General features: G+C 37.7%; 1 protein-coding gene across 3 annotated transcripts in view; it reads right to left on the reverse strand.

Moving 5' to 3' along the window:
• The window catches only part of ALDH5A1 (aldehyde dehydrogenase 5 family member A1), a 40670-nt gene that overhangs the window by 15455 nt on the left and 5933 nt on the right, over positions 1-19282 (reverse strand). Inside the window, exons 2-7 of one of the 3 annotated variants that reach the window (XM_044667402.1) lie at positions 11054-11137; positions 9002-9172; positions 6299-6419; positions 4894-4915; positions 3589-3601; positions 203-346 (exon numbers count right to left, since the gene is read on the reverse strand). In XM_044667402.1, coding sequence (XP_044523337.1) covers positions 203-346; positions 3589-3601; positions 4894-4915; positions 6299-6419; positions 9002-9172; positions 11054-11137 — 555 coding nt within the window. The remainder of the gene's footprint in view (positions 1-202; positions 347-3588; positions 3602-4893; positions 4916-6298; positions 6420-9001; positions 9173-11053; positions 11138-19282) is intronic. The other 2 variants (XM_044667393.1, XM_044667410.1) reach the window with 2 other exon arrangements.

Consider the following 19282-nt stretch of genomic DNA (forward strand, 5'->3'; position numbering starts at 1 on the left):
AAAAAAGTTACCTTTTATCTTGGAGTTGACAGTAAGTATCAATTCCAAGGCAGAAGAGTGGTAAGGGCTACGCAAAGGGGGTTGTGACTTGCCCAGGATCATATAGCTAGGGAGTGTCTGAGGTAAGATTTGAACCCAGGACTTTTTTTTCTATTCACTGAGTCACCCCTCATATGACCTCTTAAAGTAAACTTTTACCTACCTTTCCTGTCGCTGTTGAACCAGTAAAAGAAATTTTGGATACCAATGGATCAGTGCAAAGAGCTTCCCCAACCTCTTTGGTCTTCTGACGAGAGCAGGGAACCACATTATAGACACCTGGGGGAATTCCTGCTTGGTTGGCAAGCTAAAAAGAAGGACAGCAAAATAGTGATAAAAGGCAGAAGACAGAGTCTAACAAATACACGAAAGCAGAGAGATAACATGTCAAGCTAATCTTCTTCCCCTTCATGGCCATCATACATAGGGACAAAATCTGAGACTGAAGGATTTAGATGTGAGATTATGTCCTGGATATACATACACTTATGTATGCACATACACATATTTACTTTGACACACATACATATGTATAGGCATATATATATATGTATATTTTGGACCAGACTAGCTATTTAAAGGTTATCCATTTAAAGATATATGTATCTTTATATAATAAATACATATCAATATATTATAATAAATATATTATGTGTAACAAAAATTTTCTATATTATAAATATAATACATATAATAAATAGAAAGATATGTGTGTATATATGTATTTATCTATGTACATGTGTATATCTATATAAATTTCTAAATATTTATCTCTTTTCCTTTGGCTTGGGAGTCTTCTTTAAATTCTAACTAAAATCCCATCTTCTTCCAGAAGCCTTTCCCAACCCTCTTAATTCTAGTGTCTTCTTTCTTTTAATTATTTTCTATTTGTCCTGTATATAACTTGCTTGTGCAGGGTAGCTAGATGATGTAGTGGACAAAATGCTAGGTATTGGAGGCAATAAAACAAGTTAAAATCTGGCCTCAGACACTTAACTAGATATGTGACCCTGGGCAAGTCATTTGCCCCTGTTTGTCTCAGTTTCCTCATCTTTAAAATGAGATGGAGAAGGAAATGGCAAGCTGCTCCAAGGGATCTTTGCCAAGAAAACCCCAAATGGGGTCATGAAGAGCTGGCCACAACTGAAACAATGACCAACAAAAATATCTTGCTTGTGCATATTTGCTGTTTTTCCTATTAGATTGTGAGCTCCTTGTGGGCAGGGATTCTATTCTGCCTCTTTTTGCTTCTCCAATGCTTAGCACAGTGCTTGGCACACAGTAGGCACTTAAATGTTTACTGCCTGACTAAAGAGCTGTCTGGGGCTTTGAGAGGTGATTTGCTGGAGGGAATAGCTGCATATGCCAAAAGCAGGATTAGAATTCAAGTCTTCCTGACTCTAAGGTCAAATCTCTATCCATCAATATTAAAGTTCTCTAATACTACAAAAACATCATATTAAAATTGTACTGATTTTGCCAGGTATAAATCACAATGCCAGACTTTATCTGAAGAACAGCCTGTTCCAAAATTGAAGAACCTTCATGTATCTCAATGACAGATTACATTCCATTATGCTTTTCAGGGGAAGATTTACTCCATATTTTATTTCTGAATCCTATTTCAATTGCCCAAACAAAGCTCATAAACATGACCTAGACAAAAAGTCCTACAAAGCTAGCCTAAGATTACTATTTTTTTTTAACCCTTAACTTCTGTGTATTGGCTCCTAGGTGGAAGAGTGGTAAGGGTGGGCAATGGGGGTCAAGTGACTTGCCCAGGGTCACACAGCTGGGAAGTGTCTGAGGCTGGATTTGAACCTAGGACCTCCTGTCTTTAGGCCTGACTCTTAATCCACTGAGCTACCCAGCTGCCCCCTACTATTTTTTTTTTTAAAAAAAACCCTTACTTTCCATCTTTTAAAAAATTAATTAAGAGTTTTTTTTCCATAGTTACATGAATCATGTCCTTTCCCTCCCCTTTTCCTTCCCCTTTCCCGGAGCTGAGGAGCAATTCCACTGGTCTTATTACTCAAAATCTATTTCCATATTATTAATATTTGCAATAGAGTGATCATTTAAAGTCAAAATCCGCAATCATATCCCCATCAATCCATGTGATCAATCAAATATTTTTCTTCTGTGTTTCTACTTCCACAGTTCTTTCTCTGGATGTGGATAGTGTTCTTTCTCATAAGTCCCCTTACCTTCCATCTTAGAATCAATATCATGTATTGGTTCCAAGGCAGAAGAGTAGTCAGGACCAAGCAATGGGGGGATAAGTGACTTGCCCAGAGTCACACAGGTTGGAAGTGTCTGAGACCATATTTGAACCTAGGACCTCCTGTCTCTAGGCCTGGCTCTCTATCTACTGAGCCACCACGCTGACCCCCAAAATTACTGTTTAAATTTACTATTGGGAAGAGATAACTCTCCCAGTTTTCTGACTCTGTTTCAGAAGTCCATATTATATTTCTATGATTAGAACAAGATTTTTTTTTTTTGACAAAGATATACCTAAAGCTTAGGTGCGACCTAGTCATTTCTCTGCTCCAAGAAACTTCAATGTCTCTAGGATAAAATGCAAACTCTTCCCTTTGGCTTTAAAAGCCTTGCTCTGTCCTCTTTCTCCATATTTATTATACATTCTCCTCCTTCAGTATTCTACAGCTCATCCCAGCTGGACTTCTAACTGCTCCTCTCACACCACATTCTCTCCTGCCTCTGGGCCTTTGGAAAGATTCCTTCTCCCCTCTCCCCACCGTGTTTGCAATGTGCTCTTTCCTTAGCCCCACTTCTCAGAATCCCTGGTTTCTTCAAAGGCTCAGTTCAAATGTCCACTCCTCCATGAAGCCTTCCCTAATCCTCCTCTAACTACCAAAGCCTCCTGTCCCCCTGCCCTGCCAAATACCTTTTATTTACTTTAGTTATGCTCACACATGCACGTGCTCTCTCCCTCCCTATAGACTAAGGAAACTCCTTTTGAGGGCAGGGACTTCTGTATTTTTATTCCCAGCACCCAACGTGCTTGCTGATTGATGTGGCCAAAGAGAGAAAACGGTGCAATGTACCTGTTCCAATAATAATGAAAATGAATAATCCACATTTTTATTTTATCTGTTCATTTTTAAGGAAAAAAAATAGTCACAGGCCAAGAGAAAAATTTAATATTATAAAATATACCCAAATCAAGAAAAGTTCATGACACTGGGAGGAAGGGGGTTCTCTTTACAACACAAATGACCCCCCCCCAAAAAAAGGATTTGTACATATCTTCCATTATGAAATGTTCAGCAGAGGCTGCATCCTCAGGATGCATTGGCCTCAGAAATAAGACATACTTAGATGATGAGCAACTCGAGGGCAGGAGCTCATCTCAGAATTCCTAGAAGACCACTAGTTCTTCCTTGTTCTGAGTGATGCTCTTGAGAGTTCACATATTTTTTTCTGAGGCCAATAAGTAAACTTTGAGGAGCATATTAGAGGGCAGTGTGAGCAAAGTTAATAGCAGAGAAGAGGTTTCTGTAAGAGGCCAAGAGGAGGTAAAACTAACATTGGTTGGCTTGAGTATCCACATGTAAAGAGATCTGACACAAAGAACAGATGTGAAAAATGCCTTTGAAATCACTTTCTGGGGTTTGTCTAACTAAAAGAAAGCCCCCAAAGTTATTTGGGTGCAAATGATTACAGGTCAACTTAAAAAAAATTCCTGACAGCAATGAGAAAAAAATCTTAACATGTTTAGTTAAGAGGAAAAAAATCATCAGATTTAAATGTAAATAAAAATTAAAAACTTTCTAGAGTGGGATGTAGGCAAAGAGAGGTGCTTTTCTTCATCCCTTTGTGTCCACATGGGGCACCGTAGAATGTGAGTTGGAGTCAGAGGATTTAGGTTTGAATCTCTGCATTGCCATATTAGTTATTTGAACTTAGGGAGGTCACAATTAACTTCTCTGAATCTTACTTTCTTCATTTATAAAACGCAGATGTCCAAACCTTGTCAGCTCTTTTCAAGTCTCCTATAGCACCCCCCTCCAACTTTTCTTTTATCTGAGGATCTTGTCTCATATAATACTGAAAAAATTAAGATAATTTGCCAAGAGTTCCCTTTTATTCCTTCCTCATGTTATGTCATTCAAATATCTTTCTCACTATCTCTTCCTTCATTCTATTACCAGGTAGGGAGGTAGCTGTTTATTTTGTCAATCTCTTTACAGGTACCTTTGATTCCATTCCCTTCCAGTTTTCCCACCAGATTTCTCCACTATTATGCGCACTTTCTCTTATTTTCAATCTCTTTCTATCTACTGGCTACTTGTCTGCTGCTACAAATATGTCCATGTCTTCTCATCCTTAAAAAAAATTCTTCCCTTGATCTTACCATCTCCTCTAGCTATTATCCTGTATCAGCTAAATTCTTTGAGACAGCTATCCATACTTAGTAACTCTTTTCTTCCTTCATTTTCTTCTAAACCCTCTATAATCTGGCTTCCAACCTCATTCCTCAAATGAAACTGAATTCTTCTAAGTTACCAGTATCTCATAATTGCCAAATCTATTGGCACTTTCTTCAATCCTCATTCTTTTTTGACCTTTCTGGAGTCTCTGACAATGATGAATTGTTGTGACTACTCTTTTTTCTATAGGTTTTTGTACACTGTCTTTTCCTGAATCTCCTTTCTATTTAACTGCACCATCTTAAGTTTCATTTGCCTGATTTTATCCAAGTCAAGCCCATTAACTAAGCTTGCCTCCAAAGACTCTGTCCTGGATCCTATTCTCTTTTCACTCTATATGCTCACTCATTCAGTCATGATTGTCCTGTGGACATCTTAGACTCAACATATCTAAAACAGAACTTTTAAATACCCTTTTTCTTCTTTTATTTCTCTCAAGGGTAACTATCATCTTTCCAGTCACCCATGCTTGTATTTGTGGTGCCATCTTGGAATAGTCACTCTCATTCCCTCCACATATCATATCTGTTGCTAATCTTGTCATTTCTATTTCCAAGACCCAAGCCAAGAAGCATGAATTAAGAATCCATTGTGTGTCAGGTATTGTGCTAAGTGCTGAGAATATAAAGAAACCAAACCCACTCCTCCCCCCACTCATGAGGAGTCCAAGGTCTAAAGAATGCATGGAGAGGAGGAAAGTCAAAGATGACAGGAAAGGGAAAAGTTAGAAAGGGCTTTAAAAGATAAACTTGGAACTTTGAACCTGGAGATAATTGTAACTCATCGAGCAAGGGGATGACATGGTTAGACTATGGACAAACAAAATGTCTATGGGGTAAATTGGAGATAATTTCATAGGTGAGGCACTAAGTTAAGAGGACTAGTATAAGCTTCTTGAAAAATGTAAGACTTTATTTAAAATTTGAAAGATGTCAGGAGGCAGAGATGAGTAGGGAGAGGGTTCCAGGCATGGGTGATGGGCAGAGAAAATGTCCACAGCTGGGAGGTATGGTGTTCTATGTGCAGACCAGGAAGGAGGACAGTGTCATGAGATCACAGAATATTTGGAGGAGAGTAAAGTATATGAAGGCTGGAAAGGGAAGAAGGGGACAGTTTATAAAGGGCTTTAAAAGAGAATTCTATATTTGACATGAGAAGCACAAGGGAGCCACTGAATAGAGGGGTGGGTGTATGACATGAGCTTTAGGAAGCCTAATTTGTTGGAAAATGGACTTGAAATGGGGAGAATCTAGAGGCAGGGGCTCTGGCCAGTTGGTTATTGCAATAGGTTAGGCATGAGGGGATGAGATGTATGTCCCTATGTCTGTTCCAACTTCTACCACCACCCTGATGCAAATTCCCGTCATCTTTTGCCTGTACTATTTGCAAAATCCCTCCTAATTGAAGGTTTGATTATGTAGTATTCCATTCCTTCAATCATGCCTCTTAGTTTCCTTGGCTTCTTTCAACAAAACTCAAATCCTACTTGGGCAAGACACTTCCCATAGTCCTCCCAGTTTGTTAATGCTTTCCTCTTTCATATTGTGTTTCATCTACTGTGGATATATATCTTGCATTTACCTAGTTATTTACCTATCATATCCCCCAGAATGTAACCTTAAAGAGGGCAGAGATCACTTTTGTATTTCTTTGCATCCAAGACAGTTAGTATAGTGCCTGACATATAGTAAGCTTTTAATAAATGGCTGTTGACTAATTAATGGGTTGGACAAGCCTATAAGGTCCTTTCTGATTCTAAATTTATGATCCTATATTTGAATGAATACACGCAAAAAATATACTTACCTCACCAAGGGCCAGGGCAGAAAGAGGTGTATCTTCTGCAGGTTTTACCACCACTGTGCAACCAGCTGCCAAAGCTGCCCCTACCTTTCGGGTAATCATAGCACTGGGAAAATTCCACTGGGAGAGAGAGAGAGAGAGAGAGAGAGAGAGAGAGAGAGAGAGAGAGAGAGAGAGANTTCCACTGGGAGAGAGAGAGAGAGAGAGAGAGAGAGAGAGAGAGAGAGAGAGAGAGAAGTTATAAGATAGCTCTGGAGAAATGTCTGTTAACTCCAGCAGTCCATAGAAAGACTAGTTATAATCAATCACTGACTACTAGATGGGTTAGCATCATACTAAAATTCTGCTAACTCTACAGTTTGATACAAAACCTATTGGGAAGAGAAGCTTTTTTTTTTCCTCTGGGTTATACATGTATTATCACACAAAACAATTTCCATATTGTTCTTTTTTTGTGAATGACTAATCTTATAAAACTAAAACTCCAAGACAAAGATCCAAATAAACAAATGAGAAATCATACGCTTTCACCTGCATTCCAACTCCAAAAGTTCTTTCTTTGGGGGTGAATAGCATTCTTTTTCATAAGTCCCTCAGAATTGTTCTGGATTATTGCATTACTGAGAGTAGCTAAGTCTACCATAGTTGATTTTCTATATTGCAGTTACCGTGTACAATATTTTTCTGGTTCTGCTCATTTCACTCTGCATCAGTCCAGGAAAGTCTTTCCAGTTCTTTCTGAAATCATCCTGTTCATTATTCTTTACAGCATAATAGTTTTCCATCACCGTCATATACCACAATTTGTTCAGCCATTCCCTAGTTGAGGGACATCCCCTCAATTTCTAATTCTTTGCCACCACAAAAAGAGCAGTTTTAAAATATTTTTGTTTACATTTTTTTAAACCCTAATATCTTTTTTTAATATATATCCTTCTATATTAATTTTTAATTTGTTACAGGGCTAGGCAATGGGGGTTAAGTGACACAGCTTAAAATATTTTTGTATGAATAGGTCCTTTCCCTTTTTTTTTTTACATTTTTTTTTTTTTTAATTTTAAACCCTTAACTTCTATGTATTGGCTTCTAGGCAGAAAAGTGGTAAGGGTGGCCAATGAGGGTCAAGTGACTTGCCCAGGATCACACAGCTGGGAAGTGATTTCCATTTTTTTAATTCAGGAAGAGAAACTTTAAAAAATGTGTTTATTTTTATTTTTTGGTAATTAACAAAAGTATCCAAAAAAATTGAACATCTCTATAAATGAAATGTTGTAATGGAAGAACTCATTAAAGACAACAGAAAAGACTATTGTTCCTCTTCAAGATCCTCAAGAAAGGAGGAAGATGCTCTGAAACTATACTACACAAAAGGAGAGAAATAGTGTGGTGAGGTTAGAATCAGAAGACCTGGGTTTAAATCCTCTTACATGAGACTGCCTGGGTGAGGTACTTTGTGGCAAAGTGGGTTCTCCAATTCCAAGACCAATACCCTTATAAGGCTATTACATTGCCCCAAGGCATTTATTTTACTTGGTCTCAAGGAGAAGAAAAAACACTTATAAGTTGGAAGGTAACAGGTTCTGCCTCAATATAAAGAAAATTATTTCACAAACGGGGCTATACAAAAACATTGGCCTCAGACATGGTAATGTTCTAATCATCAGATGTTTTAAGTGAGGTTGAAGAGCCATTCTATTGGGGATACTGTAGACAGGGTTCACGCTCTGGTTAATTAAAGGACTAGAAATTGGGGGTTCTTGGGACAGCTGGGTTGCTAAGTGGTTGGAGAGCCAGGCATAGAGACAGGAGTCCTGGATTCAAATTTGGTCTCAAACACTTCCTAGCTTTGTGATAGCAGGCAAGTCACAACTCCAATTTTACTGCTCTTCTGCTTTGGAACCAATACTTAGTATCCATTCTAAGACAGAAGGTAAGGGTTTAAAAAAGAGAAAGTCAGGGTTTCTTAATCCTTTTTGAGTAATAGACTCCTTTGACAGTCTGGTGAAGCCAATGGATCTTTTCTCAGGATTTAAAAAAACTTATAATAGAAAGAAATGCAAAATTTCAGTCAAAGGTTAGTGAAAATAAGGATGTAATTTTTTCCCTCTATTCAAGTTCATGGGCCCCTGAAATCTTTCCATGGACCCACTGGAGATCTGTGGATTCTGGGTTGAGAACCCCTGGACTAAACGATTTTTTCAGGTTCCTCTCATCTTTGCACACAAAAGATTATATGACTTTATGTTTGCTGAAGATAATAACCATTAGTTAAGCAAACATTTTATAAAATGTGGCCTATATTACAAAAGGTTGCAGTGTCTCAGAACATAAAATTAGACTTAAGAAATATAAAATCAAATACAAAGAAATATCATTAGGATATGTCATCATACTGACGAATTATCTTTCCCCTAAAGAAAGCCCTTGCATTCCAGTAACACTAATCCCTCTATTACTCTTAACCATTTTTTTTAAATACAATCTCTCCCATCATTGCCACACCTAACACTATCATAAAAATACCCAGTGACAAACTCATATACCTTTGAAAGGGAATCAGGAAAATCAAGAATAGGTTCAGCAGTTTTAGGAGAAGGACATCTTTTCATAATAAAGACGAAGCCATTTGATGAGTCTCATCGCTTTCCTTACTCCCCTATAAATAATCATTTCAAGGTCTAGCAGCAAATCCTTCCACTTACTGGAGTGATAATGGCAGCCACCCCAACAGGCTGCTTCAGGACCAGGCCCCGTCTGTCCTGTGCAGGGGTATAAATGACATCTCCATAAATACGTCGTGCTTCCTCAGAAAACCATTCCAAGAAAAGGGCAGAATAAAGAACTTCTCCGTGGGCCTCCTTTATAGGCTTTCCCTAAAATTAAACCAGAAGAGCATAAAGGATGCATCCATTACTGAAGAACTTGCAGTTTCACCTATAAACTACAACTTATAGTTTTAGGGAACTATAAACTCTCTAAGTTTTCTGAAAACAACATCAGTGATGTTAGTAAAATGATTTGCCCAGAGTCGCACAGTTGGTGTCAAAGGAAGGATTCTTTCTGACTTCCAAACTCTATCTATTAAACCATTTCTACATGTAACTAAACCATCCTGCAGATCATTTTTGAAAAATGCATGATAAAATCATATTTTGATGTCTCCAGTATTCAAAAGGCTAATATTATTGAGTTCAAATTTCCTTAAAGAGGAAAGAAGGAAGAAAAGGAAAGAAAGTCAGGAAGGAAGGAAAGAGAAGATTTGTATATGCTTCTGTATTCTTCAAAGTTTAAAAGACTCTATAAGTCAGAATCCAAGGGACTCATGATGAAAATGCTAAATACCACCATAGAAAGAACAGATGGCATCTGAATGCAAATTAAATCATACCATTTTTCACTTTATTTCCTTCAAGAGTTTCTTCTTGTATGTGTGATATGTGTCTTCTTTCACACCATGACAAATATGGTAATATGTATTGCATGATAGAAATTTATAACCTATATCAGATTGTTTGCTATCTTGGTGGAGGGGAGAAGGAAGTGAGGAAGAAAATTTGGATTGCAAATTGTCAGAAAACAAATGTTAAAAATTGTTTCTATGTGGGACAGGGGAAAAATACAATAAAATATTACTGGAAAAAAAGTCTACAGTTAGTTTATACCAGTTTACTGATCATCTATATGTTGTAGAGGAACTCCTTAATTTAATATGTGTCTTAGAAAATAGTATCACACTAGATGAAGGAAATAAAAATGAGTTTACATCAATTAGATGACAGTGGATAGAACGTTGGTCCTGGAGTCAGGAAGACCTAAACTCAAATCCAGCCTCAGACACTTAACTGGTTGTGTGACTCTGGGCAAGTAACTTAACCTTTATTTGTCTCAAGTCTTTATTTGTTTCAGCTTCCTCAACTTTAAAATGGGGATCATAATAGCACCTACCTCCTAGGATGGCAATGAAGGCCAAATCTATAAAGCTCAGTGCCTGGCACATGGCAGGAATTATATAAATTAGATCTATAATAATATTATTATACCATAATCCTATTGGTAAAAGTCTACATTTGGTGCACGAATTTTTAATTTTTAGTGATTCAAAAAAATGTACGAATGAAAAAAAGATAGACTGGGTAAGAACAAGGATGAAAGGTAGATAGCCTCAGTACTTTCATGATGTCCTCCCAGTTTCAGCAAAAAGTGAGGAAGGCCCTAAGCAAGACAGATGGACTCCCTGTGTCAAAATTTGGACATAAACATGAACAAGAAGAGGCTGGCAAGGATGGGTCATGATCTGCATTACTAGAGGGAACTTCCAGACCAATGAGACCACAGATCCACTGGAATGTGTAAGAAGCTAATCAGTGAGCTGAGGATTATTGTTTTAATTTACTCATCTCTCACAGCAGCATAACAATAATAAAGGGAGGCTAATGGCCTTTGCTTACCATAAGATTCATGGATGCTCCTACACACACCCATATAGAAGTGATACTAGGGTCATCTTGTTCAATACATGTCTGGAACAGGAATCCTTCTATAACATACTCTAAAAAGAAGTCACCTCACCTTGACTTAAAGCTACTCTCCTATTTTTTAGCTTGAGAAAACGAGGAGAGCCTTACCCGAACCCTTCTTATGGATCTACTCCTAGTCTATGCATCATCCTGGTTACTAGCCGCTTCCTGACCTGGGGATCTCTAAGCCAGGAAAAGCCATTGATCAGAGTCAGACAGGCTGTGGGCTGTACTCACATTTTCAGCTGTGATTATCTTGGCAAGGTCATCTTTGTTCTTTATCATCAGATCATACCATTTGCGAAGTAATGAACTCCTTTCCTAAAGGATAAATAAAAGACAGGGTATATTATCTGACTGACATTTCAAAAAAAAAAAAGATATATAACTATGGAAAGTTTCTTAAAACATTCTGGGCACATAAAATGATGTGAGTAAAGAAATAGAGATGGGGGGAGCCCAGAACTCAATATTCAAGAGAAAGCAAAGAAATGGAATCTATGGTAAGAAATGAGGCTGGGATGGGAAGAAGTCTTTTTAGGTTCAGCACAGCCCATTCAAAATAACTTTCTGACTGTTTCCTAAAGGAGATCCCATCCTCCATCTCTATGCTTTGGTTCCTGCTGTTTTTTGAGCCTAGAATGCATTCACCTCCATCTCCTAGAATTCCTGGCTTCCTTCACAGACAGCTCCATTCAACAGCTACTTCTACAGATCTTTCTAGTTCTTCCCCCAGCTATTAGTGTCTCCACTCAAAAAATTCCCTAGTACTCATTTCGTGAATACTTGACTGCAGCAGCTAGGTGAAGCAGTAAATAGAGCACCAGGCTTGGGGTTTAGAAGACCTACTTGCTGTTGTGATCCTGGAAAAGTCACTGAACCCTGTTGCCTCAGTTCCTGATCTATAAAATGAGCTAGAGAAAAGAAATGGTATACCTCTTCAATATCTTTGCCAAGAAAACTCCAAATGGGGCCACAAAGAGCCAGACATGACCCAACAACATACTTACCTATGTATACACAGGTGTCCCTCAATAGAATACAAGTTCCTTGAGGGCAGGGATTGGTTCAACTTTGTCTTTGTATCCCTAGTGCCCGGCATACAATAGATATTTAATAAATACTTGTTGACTAACGATAGGGATAAGATTTTATTGAATGAGAAATAGGGAATGAAGGTTTTTAATTTTTTAAAAATAATAAACAATTATCATAAAATAATCTTAAAATAATAACCACCATAAAATAGTTTTAAAATAATAAACGTTCATTATTACTAAATAATATAAAGTAATAAACATTTATTATAAAATATTTTAAAATAAACGATTATCACAAAATATTTTAAAAATATAAACAATTATAAAACAACTTAAAAGTAATAAAACATTATCATTAAAATAAACAAACATAAATCAAAGGGTAAAATCTTATAAGAATTCTTAGCCTTTAAAAAACCATAAAATTTTATAACAAGTAATAAATTAAAAAATAATAAAAACCCTGAACAAAATAAATAATAAATAAAATTTAAAAAGCAATAAAAACCATAAAAATTTATTTATTTATAAATAAAAAGCTTTCGTTTTATCCTCTTCCACCTTTGGCCCTATTTTCCCTCCTTCCTTCTTTTTTTTTTTTTATCCTTTTTGAATAAAAGACTATAGTTGATATATATCTACGCTGAAAGTACATACAATTCTGGTTCTGCTTTTTTCGATATCACCTTGTAGAGATCTTTCCATATTTCTTTGTATGCTTCATGTTATCTTTCTTAATAGCATAATATTCCATTAAATGAAGATGACATGATTTATTCAGCTCTTCTCAAAACTTCTAGACATATAGAATGCCTCTGTCTTTTGCTATGACAATTTAGAAAACTGCTATATTTATACAGATGGTTCCCTTTTATGAGGAATGGGAGACAAATTCTAAATTCTTAGCCATTACTAGGTTGATTCCTAGAATTAGTTGGTTGGACGGTTTTGTTACATTCTCCTGTACCATATTGTTCTCTTCAAAAATGTTTGGAATCATCTGTAGTTCTACCAGCAATTAATTTTTACTATTTTTATTATCTTACTGGACATAAAATAGCATCTAATGGTTGTATTAATTTGCATTTCCCTGTTAAGAAATTTTGAATATCTTTTTATGTTTTGAATTGTTTGTTCATATTCTTTCACTGGTCCTCCATTAGGGAGTATATATTATTAATTTTATAAATATGCACGGATTTCTTACAGATTATAGACCTTTATCTGATATATTTATTGCCATTAAAAAAAATTAACCAGTTTCACTTAATCCTGGGGACACTCCCTTTTGCTGTACAAAATTATTTTATCTTTAATCCCTTTAGGGGGTTTATCAGCCTATCAGCTTGGAGAAACCTGGGGTTTAAAGTATAAGATCAGCTCCTCCCCTCCCAAAGAGAGAGGAGAAATGCTGGAGAAGTAACATTAGAGAAAGGCAACTGTATAAACTAGGTAGTGGGGAGCTAAACAATTGAGTTGGGGGAAAGAGACTTGTGAATAAGGAATGGGAGTCATTTCTCAGCAGAGGTAGTTGCAAAGCCTTGGAATGCCTCCTTTCTACAAAAGATTTAAAGAAAACCCTCCACTAAGAAAGAGGCTTAGTTATAGAGAGAACTTCTAGAGGGGAACAGTATGGTGACAGAATGGTACCACACACACTAGGGTAGGAGCCCACCAAGAGGAAGTAAGTAGATAGCTTTCCTCCTAAGGCCAAATACCTCCAACCTCCAGCCGCTATTGCATAGGTATAACAAATTCATTTATTTTGTTTCCAATGATTTCTTTTGATTGCTTGTAAAAAAAAAAATTGGAACAGAAGAGTGATGGGATCAGGTCTGTATATTAGGAAAACCAAACCAATTTATCTTGTCTCCAGTGATTTATTCTGATTGCTCATCAAAGAAATCTAAACAGAAGAGTGATGAAATCAGGACTATATATTAGAAAGACCAAACCCATTTTTCTAGTCTCCAGTGATTTCTTCTGATTAGTCATCAAAAAAATTTGAACAGAAAAGTGAGGAAATTAGGTCTGTATATTAGGAAGACCAACCCCCCCTTTTTTTTGTCTCCAATAATTTCTTCTGATTTCTCATCAAAAATATTTGAACAGAAGAGTGATGAGATCAGGTCTGTATATTAGGAAGATCATCTCTAGCAATGGTGTGTAAGATGAACTGGAGGGAGGAGAGGCTGGAGGCAGAAAGAACATTTAGAAGTTTACCATAATAAAATGGGGAGAGGTAACAAGGGCCTGGTAGTCCAGAGTGGCAAGAGCAGGAATGGTAAGGAGGGGACACATACCAAGAATATTTTGGAGATAAAATTGACAAGCCTTTGCAAGTGATTAGAAATGTGGGTTGAGGAAAAGGGAGGAAACAAAATCTGACTCTGAGATTATTAGCATGGGTGACTGTCACTGGTATCGCCATTCTCCCAGAGATAGGGAAATCAAGAGAAACTGGTTCTAGAGGGAGGGAAGGAGGTTATATGAGGAATGCAGGGTTATTTACGTTGAACTTGAAGTGCTAAGAGGCTGTACAGGTGGTGATGTCTAGCTGGCAATGTAACCCTAGTTACAGCTGAAGATGACAACTTGAAAATCATCCAGGTCAAACAGTTGCAACCCTGGGAATAGATGAGCTCACCAAAGGAGAGGATCAAAATAAAGATGAGGACCCAAGATGGAGGTTTATGAAGGAGGGAGTTGAGGGGGAGATCAGGAGAAAAGAGATACATCAGCACAAGAAACAGAGGAAGGACACTTACAGAAATGATTATTATAGATATGAAGATGAAAAATGACATAAAATCATCTGTTTGGCTTTTTAGAGTCCCTCATAACCTGACTTCCACTTACTTTTCCAGTCTTCTTAGATCTCAGTCCTGCCTACATACTCTGTAATCCAGTGACATAAACTTGGTTGCTGATCCTCCAACACGATACTTTTTATCTCCCAACTCTGGGCATTTTTCCTGGCTGTTCCCCAAGCCTGGAACTCTCTCCTTCCTTATCCCCATCTCCTGGCTTCTTTCAGACTGGCCTCAGACATTTCCTAGCTGTGTAATTTCTCCTTTGCTTCCATCCCAAAGAAGTGATAGAAGTGGCAAGAGCAGGAATGGTAAAGAGGGGTAAGGATTATTCCCCCAGTATAATCTAGTTCCTCTAGGGAAGGGATTATGCTGATACAAAGTCAACAAGTATTTATTAAGGATCTAGCTGAGGCAACTGGATAACACACTGACCCAAACAATACTGAGTACTGCTGTTCCAAGGCAGAAGAGCAACAGATGCTAAGTGATTTGCCCAGGATCACATAGCTAGGAAGTGTCTGAGGTCAAATTTAAACTCCCAACTCCAAACCTGATCTCTATCATTATGCTACCTACCTATCCCAAATAGATGTTTAATAAATGTTTGTTGACTTGCCTTAGTATAGTTCTTTCCTTCAAAGAGCTAGAATCTACTGGGGGAATATAACATAGACAAATAAGTGTGATGCAAGATAGAAAGTGATGGGGCAAAGGAGAAATCTGGGCAAAGCATTCTAGGAAAATCTGAGAATGGGGAGACTGAAGGGTTAGGAAGAGAAAGCTAGTAAAGGGGATAGACTCAGGGAAGGCTTCATGGAAAAAGTGGAAATTGAGCTAAATCTTAAAGGAAGGAAAGTATTTCATTAGGGAAAAATGAAGAACCATAGAATCTGACAAATAGAAGTGGCCTGTGTAGCCATTTAGTCCAAGCTATGCACAGAGGGGAATCCTCATTATATTCCCAACAAGTAGTCAGCCAGCTTCTGCCTAAAGGCTGTCAAGGAGAGGACTCCCACCTCTCCAATCTTTGAGTCAACCCATTCTCAAAAAAAAGGGGGAAAAGTGGATGTTTAAGGCACAGGAGATGGTAATGGAAGACTACACAGAGCTAGGATGGTAGGGAGAGAATGGGGAAAAATAATGTGACTGTGAAGAGCTTTAGATGACAGAGTAAGAAAGGATATTTCCTATCAGGTAGATATATTCAAAGCACATTAGGTATAAAAAAAGATGCTTGACAAACAGAATGTGTGCCTACTTGCCTGCCAAACTAATAAGCATCAATTATTATCATCCTATATTCCCTAAGCAGAAAATTTAGACATTATAATACTTTTCCTATTCTATGCATGAATACACAATCTGAACCTGTGTTCTCACTCCTTTTCAGGTAGATTATTCCTCCCTACTCTTCTGAGTGGCTTAACAAGTTTCTATTACTTCACAAGGGTGTTCTTTATAAAGCTTAAAATGCTTGGGGCTCCTTAGAGAAATGGCATCGTAGATCTTCAAAAACAATTACCAACTACACCTAGTTTACTCACAACACTAGTGAGGCTACGAGTTCATGCATATAAATAAATATATATGAAGCTTCAACAGATCATTTTGGTATTAGTGAAAGAAAAATCAAAACAGGATCTATTGACAGAATCAAATTTGTAACAAACATCTGAGGACAAAAAAGATCACCAACAGAGAAGATGCCATTGTTGGAGAGAAAAAAGAAATGGCTACTTTGTGTATTATGAGAAACTAGAATGAAGTGATGTTTGCTGGAGAAAACACAAGGATTAAAAAAATAAATTCTGCCTCCAAGATGAAATATACTAGTGCCAGTCCAACTGAATGGATGAAGGAAAAGGGAGCAGAAAAAAATAAGTGATTCCTGAATGCTAGGCAAGGTCCTGAGAGGGCTGTGGGGGGGAGAGAAGTATAAGAAATGGTCTTTTATCAAGAGGTTTGCAACCTAGTTATGGAGGTGAAACAAACACACGAAAAGATAATAAATAATATACAATCTATTACAGGTACAAGATAAATCATTAAGTTAAGTGGGAGAAGCTGGGTTCAAAGAAAGGTGAAAACATCAGGGTCAAGAATGGTCTATGAAGGATTTGTAGAGAAGTCAGCACTTGAGCTGAGCCTACAAGGATATAAAACAATCTGGATAAGTCTGGATAAGATCAGGAAGGCATTCAAGGAAAGGGCAATGGATTCTGAGCATGAATATTATTCTTCCTTCAAACAGGAACTGGTCCCCCTCACTGAAGATGTTTCACTGTTGGATTTGGAGTCCTCAGCCTCCAGTACAACAGTAGCTGATATCTTCTGTGCTTTAAAATTACAAAGTGCTATATTTATGTTATCTCTTTTGATCCTTATGACAATATCAAGTAGCACAAGAATGATCATCTCCTTTTACAGAAGAGGAAGGTTCAGAAATTAAGTGGCTTGTCCTACATCTCACAGCAAATTAAGGAGGTAGGACTGAAATTCAGGACTTCTGACAAGACCGACACTCAGACAGAACCCAGATCATCCTATGGAGCAAACATGGAATCTGCCTTGTACTAGGTCTCAGAATGAAATAGATAACACAAATATTAGCTATGTCAGGATTTAAGAATCCTTTGTTTCAAGAATAAAGATGAAAAGAATGTCAAAACAGTTTGGCTCATCTAATAAGATCCTGCTTTGGTCTTTACATACTGATGGAGAATGGGAAGAGGGGAGGGTCAATTTGAAGTGAATAAATGCTAATGGATAGGATCAGTACTGTAAGCCCCAGAGGCACCTAGGTAGCACAGTGGATACACAGTGATAAAATTCGAGGGCAGGAGTCGGGAGTTCATATCTGACCTCAGACACTTCCTAGTTGTGTGACCCTGGGCAAGTCACTTAATCCCAACAGCCTAGCCCTTACTGCTCTTCTGTCTTGATTCTAAGTCAGAATGATTTTTTAAAGTATTTAAAGCCCAACAGCAATAGGAGGGATAACCATGGGTCCTTTCAAGCCCCTTTAGGTGTTGGAACAGGACTGTAAATGCCTCCAGGATACCTGCATGTCTGAAAACTGTGGTTCTAATAGCAAAGATTATCTTAGGATAGTGGTTACTTGAGGATGAATGTTTTCTTGTTTTCCCATATAAGTAAATGGATCCAGTAATTAGCCCCTCATGAGATTAAAAAAAATTTTTTTTATATGAGTTCCCTTAAATATATTTCTTCCAGCAGGTAGAAAGGTGGGTGAAATGATCTTGGTAGGTTTGCTACAATAACAAAAGGTGCCAGATGGCAGAACAGTGAGACTTGGAATTTGAGCACTGTTCCCCATATCTTATGGGTGTGTCTCTTTTTTCCCACCCACCCAACTGGGTAGAGTGCTTAAGTTCAAGCTGAACCTTGCCCCAAGAGACCTAATCACCACATTATTCCTATATATGAGGATGGAAGCCACAGAAGAGAATCTTAGGAATATGAGTCTTTGGGGAACCAGAGGCAATGGAAGGTCCATAATGACCCTATACATTACAGTACCCTAGAAGGAGGGCTTCCCTAACAACTGTTTATTCCCCTACGTAGGCTGGAGGGAGCAAACTCCTACTGTAGGGGCTTTCCCTTTATCTCTCTGATTCAGTCAACATCTTTTAAGGTGAAAATCTCCCTCTTCTATTTTTTATATTCAACCCTTTCTTATTTTCTGGTCTTGTTCCATTAATTCCTGGCAAATGGAGAAGAAATGGAAGCAGTGTCAGATTTTATATTCTTGGGCTCAAAGATTAGTAGAAATGGCAACCAGGGCCATGAAATTAAAAGACCCTGGCGTCTTGGAAGGAAAGGGATGGCAAATCTGGAGAGCAAACTAAAAAGCAGAGACATCACCTTGCTGACAAAGGTCCATGGTCAAAGCTATGGTTTTTCCAATAGCAATGTACAACTGTGAGAATTGGACTAATAAGGAAAGCTGTGTCATAGAATTGATGCTTTTGAATTGTGGTGCTGGAATAGACTTTTGGGAGTCCCTTGGAGAGCAAGGAGATCATATTAGTTAATTTAAAGAAATTAACTCGGATAATTCACTGGAAGGTCAAATACTGAAGCTGAAACTTAAATACTTTGGTCACACAAAAAGAAGACAGGGCTCACTGGAAAAGCCCCTGATACTGGGAAACAATGGAGGCAAAAGATGATGGCAGAGAAGGAGATGGATAAATAGTGTCATGAAAGCAATGAATATGAGCTTGGATAGACTTTGGAAAATAGTAGTGGACAGAAGGGTCTGGTGTACTGTATACAGTCCATGGGATTACAAAGAGTTGGACACTACTGAACAACTGAACATTTTTCAGTCTTGAAACAACAAAGACCTGAGTTCAAGTTGTGTCTTGAACATATTATTCTGGCTGGATGACCCTGGGTAAGTCATAATCTTTCCGTGCCCTAGGCAATTTTCTAAATTTCTAAAATTCTCTGACATTAGAGAGAGTTTTCTCATCCATGTGCCATATACAAGAGAAATTAAGGGTCCATTTCCTAATCCAATTGCTCTCAATTTTATCTACCTCAACTCAACTCCCATCATAAATCAATATTTTCCCATTCCATTTCAA

The sequence above is a fragment of the Gracilinanus agilis genome, chromosome 1, assembly GCF_016433145.1.
Source record: "Gracilinanus agilis isolate LMUSP501 chromosome 1, AgileGrace, whole genome shotgun sequence".
In the NCBI taxonomy this organism is placed as follows: domain Eukaryota; kingdom Metazoa; phylum Chordata; class Mammalia; order Didelphimorphia; family Didelphidae; genus Gracilinanus; species Gracilinanus agilis.